This window comes from Anomaloglossus baeobatrachus, chromosome 6, assembly GCF_048569485.1.
Source record: "Anomaloglossus baeobatrachus isolate aAnoBae1 chromosome 6, aAnoBae1.hap1, whole genome shotgun sequence".
NCBI classification, from domain to species: Eukaryota; Metazoa; Chordata; class Amphibia; order Anura; family Aromobatidae; genus Anomaloglossus; species Anomaloglossus baeobatrachus.
Window position 1 is genome coordinate 6,566,886 of NC_134358.1, and position 6,539 is coordinate 6,573,424.

General features: G+C 42.5%; 1 protein-coding gene across 1 annotated transcript; it reads left to right on the forward strand.

Annotated features, from left to right (window-relative positions):
- The first annotated feature begins 1,427 nt into the window (after window positions 1-1,427).
- LOC142243797 (lymphocyte antigen 6E-like) lies at window positions 1,428-5,948 on the forward strand. The gene is made up of 3 exons (XM_075315999.1): window positions 1,428-1,517; window positions 5,438-5,557; window positions 5,691-5,948. Exons 1-3 carry the CDS (start codon window positions 1,466-1,468, stop codon window positions 5,897-5,899), a joined length of 381 nt encoding a protein of 126 aa, XP_075172114.1. The 5' UTR covers window positions 1,428-1,465; the 3' UTR covers window positions 5,900-5,948.
- The last annotated feature ends 591 nt before the right edge of the window (window positions 5,949-6,539 follow it).

The following is a 6,539-nucleotide window of genomic DNA, read 5'->3' on the forward strand; positions in this document are numbered from 1 at the left end:
TATGGCTCTGATATTCTGGGGTGTTATATATGGCTCTGATATTCTGGAGTGTTATATATGGCTCTGATATTCTGGAGTGTTATATATGGCTCTGATATTCTGGGGTGTTATATATGGCTCTGATATTCTGGAGTGTTATATATGGCTCTGATATTCTGGAGTGTTATATATGGCTCTGATATTCTGGGGTGTTATATATGGCTCTGATATTCTGGGGTGTTATATATGGCTCTGATATTCTGGGGTGTTATATATGGCTCTGATATTCTGGGGTGTTATATATGGCTCTGATATTCTGGGCTGTTATATATGGCTCTGATATTCTGGGGTGTTATATATGGCTCTGATATTCTGGGGTGTTATATATGGCACTGATATTCTGGGGTGTTATATATGGCTCTGATATTCTGGGGTGTTATATATGGCTCTGATATTCTGGGGTGTTATATATGGCTCTGATATTCTGGAGTGTTATATATGGCTCTGATATTCTGGAGTGTTATATATGGCTCTGATATTCTGGAGTGTTATATATGGCTCTGATATTCTGGGGTGTTATATATGGCTCTGATATTCTGGGGTGTTATATATGGCTCTGATAATCTGGGGTGTTATATATGGCTCTGATATTCTGGAGTGTTATATATGGCTCTGATATTCTGGGGTGTTATATATGGCTCTGATATTCTGGAGTGTTATATATGGATCCGATATTCTGGGGTGTTATATATGGCTCCGATATTCTGGGGTGTTATATATGGCTCTTATATTCTGGGGTGTTATATATGGCTCTGATATTCTGGGGTGTTATATATGGCTCTGATATTCTGGGGTGTTATATATGGCTCTGATATTCTGGGGTGTTATATATGGCTCTGATATTCTGGGCTGTTATATATGGATCCGATATTCTGGAGTGTTATATATGGCTCTGATATTCTGGGGTGTTATATATGGCTCCGATATTCTGGGGTGTTATATATGGATCTGATATTCTGGAGTGTTATATATGGCTCTGATATTCTGGGGTGTTATATATGGCTCTGATATTCTGGGGTGTTATATATGGCTCTGATATTCTGGGGTGTTATATATGGCTCTGATATTCTGGGGTGTTATATATGGCTCTGATATTCTGGGGTGTTATATATGGCTCTGATATTCTGGAGTGTTATATATGGCTCCGATATTCTGGGGTGTACCTTCTATGCTGTATGATATGGGATATTTGCGGTGATGACAATAGCGGTGACTCAGGAGTCATTCGTTATAGGGCGCAGTCTCCTAATGCTGATGATTTAGTGACAGGTATTGTCCGAGTATTTGCTGCGTGTGATATCCACGTATCACTGTTTGCATTAGTTGGAGGAGGGGCAGATAATAGGGTTCTCGTAAAGGTCTTGAATATGAAACACCTGGAGGTATATATATAGGTACATCGAGCGCTCCCTTATCACTCCGCACAATGGCAGCGCACACAAGCCTCCTCCTGGTGATCGCCCTCTGCGTGGCCACAGGTAAGACCCTGCGCGCTCCCTGACACCACGGGCAGCATTACTGAGAGAGACTATATCTACACCGTATAATATTGTATCACACATCAGATACTACACATCAGCCTTAGAGATAGGAAAACAACAGACAACCCCTGAAGAAGCCGCAGTCTGGGTGAAACATCACTGCCGGCTTTATATAACCATGAGATTGCTCTGTACATTACAGACATAATACCACCACACCGTGCCAAGTCATCTCTACCACTCAGTGTCGGAATAAAGCCAGCTGTACACCATGACCACATATTACCAGCACATAGTGTGGCGGTATTATTTAATGCACATATGGTGGTATTTCTGAATCACTAAGGAGTAGTATGTGATCCTGGTGTGGAAATATCATTTAGCACCAATAGAACGGGATTTCTGTCACTATGTGGTGGTAATATGTGGTCATGGTGTGGCGGTTATATTTAGGAACAGTATTGTGCTGTTACTCACTAAGATTTCACATTCCTTCCACGTGATGACTAAATAATACCACTATACTGTTACCAGCTAATATCTCCACACAATTACTCCATATACCGGTACCCCACATATTACCAGCACACAGTGGGGCGATATTATCTAGCACCAGTATGGGAGTATTACTTAGTCACTAGGATCTCACATTGTTGGAATCATATTGTTACCGTCATACAGTGACCATATAGTGCCGCACTGGTATCGACCACTAGAAAATATAAGATTCCGTGCAGGGTGGACATGGTCCAGAGAATCTACCAATCTAAGTCTATGGAGCCTTGTTCTGATGCTTTATAGACTTTACTATCAGGCACTGCGGGACACCCGGCGCCTCTGCAGGGCGGTGACATCAGTAATGTGACCACTCTTCTTCATCACCGGATCTCTGACAGCGTGACCCCGCAGTGCTTGACAGTAAAGTCTATGGAGCGTCAGAACGAGGCTCCATAGACTTTGATCGGCAGATTCGCTGGACCAAGTCCGACCTGTGTGGGATTTTTTTTAGAAATAACGTGTTGGAGGGAAAGTGTCGTGGAGCCTTTACTTCAATGAAGGATTTTTTGTACTTTTGCAGTTTTTTTCTGCACACTTGTGAACAGGACCTAATAGAGAGATTCTCTGTTGCCCGTAGCAACTAATCAGCGCTCAGCTGTCATTCCTTACATTGGTTGCTATGGGGAACACGATAGTTGCTATGGACACTTTTAATGGACATGGTCTGCTGAGAAGTATCTGTCCCTCTGCCAGCGGCAGACCCCATGATAGTTACACCTGCACCATAAGTGTACCCAAAAAACAAGTACCCAACCCCGTCCCCGCAATGAGGAGGGCACTTAACAGCGAACCGCCAAAGTCACCGCACACAGGCCCACAAGAGAGTGCGCATCCAATCCTATCATGTGTGATACTGTCTGCTGAGCCGAGTATCTACCTGTCATGTGATACTGATGACTGAGTATCTAATCCTAACATGTGTGATACTGTCTGCTGCATCTAATCATGTGATACTGATGACTGAGTATCTAATCCTAACATGTGTGATACTGTCTGCTGCATCTAATCATGGGATACTGATGACTGAGTACCTAATCCTAACATGTGTGATACTGTCTGCTGCATCTAATCATGTGATACTGATGACTGAGTATCTAATCCTAACATGTGTGATACTGTCTGCTGCATCTAATCATGTGATACTGATGACTGAGTATCTAATCCTAACGTGTGATACTGTCTGCTGTATCTAATCATGTGATACTGATGACTGAGTATCTAATGCTAACATGTGTGATACTGTCTGCTGTATCTAATCATGTGATACTGATGACTGAGTATCTAATCCTAACATGTGTGATACTGTCTGCTGCATCTAATCATGTGATACTGATGACTGAGTATCTAATCCTAACATGTGTGATACTGTCTGCTGTATCTAATCATGTGATACTGATGACTGAGTATCTAATGCTAACATGTGTGATACTGTCTGCTGTATCTAATCATGTGATACTGATGACTGAGTATCTAATCCTAACATGTGTGATACTGTCTGCTGTATCTAATCATGTGATACTGATGACTGAGTATCTAATCCTAACATGTGTGATACTGTCTGCTGTATCTAATCATGTGATACTGATGACTGAGTATCTAATGCTAACATGTGTGATACTGTCTGCTGTATCTAATCATGTGATACTGATGACTGAGTATCTAATCCTAACATGTGTGATACTGTCTGCTGTATCTAATCATGTGATACTGATGACTGAGTATCTAATCCTAACATGTGTGATACTGTCTGCTGTATCTAATCATGTGATACTGATGACTGAGTATCTAATCCTAACGTGTGATACTGTCTGCTGTATCTAATCATGTGATACTGATGACTGAGTATCTAATGCTAACATGTGTGATACTGTCTGCTGTATCTAATCATGTGATACTGATGACTGAGTATCTAATCCTAACATGTGTGATACTGTCTGCTGCATCTAATCATGTGATACTGATGACTAAGTACCTAATCCTAACATGTGTGATACTTTCTGCTGCATCTAATACTATAATGCATAATACTGGCTCCTGCATCTAATAATGTGTGATACTGTCTACTGAGCTACTATAGCTAAGCTCAATAGGATTAGATGCAGCAGCTCTGACAGGCAATATCACACATGATAAGATTGTACACAGCAGTCAGTATCACACATAATAGCATTGTATACAGAAGTCGGTATCACACATGATAGGATTGTATACAGCAGTCGGTATCACACATGATAAGATTGTATACAGCAGTCGGTATCACACACGATGAGATTGTATACAGCAGTCGGTATCACACACGATGGGATTGCATACAGCAGTTGGTATCACACACGATGGGATTGCATACAGCAGTCGGTATCACACATGATAAGATTGTATACAGCAGTCGGTATCACACATAATAGGATTGTATACAGCAGTCGGTATCACACATGATAAGATTGTATACAGCAGTCGGTATCACACATGATAGCATTGTATACAGCGATCAGTATCACACATGATAGCATTGTATACAGCAGTCAGTACACACATGATAAGATTGTATACAGCAGTCAGTATCACACATGATAGGATTGTATACAGCAGTCGGTATCACACATGATAAGATTGTATACAGCAGTCAGTATCACACATGATAAGATTGTATACAGCAGTCAGTATCACACATGATAGGATTGTATACAGCAGTCAGTATCACACATGATAGGATTGTATACAGCAGTCGGTATCACACATGATAGGATTGTATACAGCAGTCAGTATCACGCATGATAGGATTGTATACAGCAGTCAGTATCACACATGATAGGATTGTATACAGCAGTCGGTGTCACACATGATAAGATTGTATACAGCAGTCAGTATCACACATGATAGGATTGTATACAGCCGTCGGTATCACACACGATAGGATTGTATACAGCAGTCGGTATCATACATGATAGGATTGTATACAGCAGTCGGTATCACACATGATAGGATTGTATACAGCCGTCGGTATCACACATGATAGGATTGTATACAGCCGTCGGTATCATACATGATAGGATTGTATACAGCAGTCGGTATCACACATGATAGGATTGTATACAGCAGTCGGTATCACGCATGATAGGATTGTATACAGCAGTCAGTATCACACATGATAGGATTGTATACAGCAGTCAGTATCACACATGATAGGATTGTATACAGCAGTCGGTATCACTCATGATAGGATTGTATACAGCAGTCGGTGTCACACATGATAAGATTGTATACAGCAGTCAGTATCACACATGATAGGATTAGATACTCCGTATCACACGTGATTGGATACTGGCCGTGTCCCATGTAACCTCTCTCTTTTTCCGCAGTTTACTCTCTGAATTGTTACACTTGCTCATTACAAACATCCAACGCCAACTGTCAGACGTCGACGCCCTGCGGCAGCGGAGTCGGGTACTGTCAGACCATCGTGGGCTCAGCCTCCTCCGGTGAGTTCACCGTTCTATGATTATGAAGGTTGTAGTCCCTCGTGCTGCTCTCTGGTGACTGTATATACCCAGGATAATGACTGACAGGTTGTAGTCCCGCCCCTTTGTCACACTCCGTTTTTCTCTTCTCTAGGTGGAGTCTCGGCCACGGTCATTAGTAAGACGTGTGCATCCGCCTGCACTGCCGGTACTTACAGCCTCTCCGGCGCCACAGCCACCACCTCCTGCTGCACCACCGACCTGTGTAACACCAGCGCCGGGGCCAGCATCAAGTCCAGCTCTGCCGCCATCATCCTGGCGCTGGGAGCGCTGCTGACAATCCTGAAGAGCTCAGTCCTGTAACCGCAGATGTGACACGAACGCAGAATACACAAATAAAGAGGGAATGTGTTCATGAGCTCTGCTTACTGTCAGGGAATTGATTTTTTTTCTTTTACATCCCAAGGTTGAAAAGTTTCAGAACATACACAATATGTCACAAAAGTTAGTACACCCCTCACATTTCTGTAAATATTTTACGTGCACTCAGTTTCTGTGGTCGGCCATGGCGCGGCTGTTCTTACTGGATCCTGTCTGGTTATACCTCTGTATGGTCTTGGCCACTGTACTGCAGCTCAGGGTCAGGCGGTGACAAGCCTCTTATAGCCTCGGCCATCTTTATGTAGAGAACAGTTCTTTTTAGCTCCTCAGAGAATGTCATATTGAATTTATGAGTGTGTGAGCGATAACACCAAATGTAACACCCCGGCCCCCATTCACACCTGAGACCTCGTAACACTAATAAGTCAGATGACACCAGGGGAGGAAAATGGCTAATTGGGCATAAATTTGGGCATTTTCATTTAGGGGTGTACTCACTTTTGTTGCCAGCGGTTCTGACATTAATGGCTGTGATGAGTTATTTAGACTGTTAAAAAGCCGCGCACTGACGCTGAACATTGTATACAAGCCGTGCACTGATGCTGCACTTTGTATACAAGCT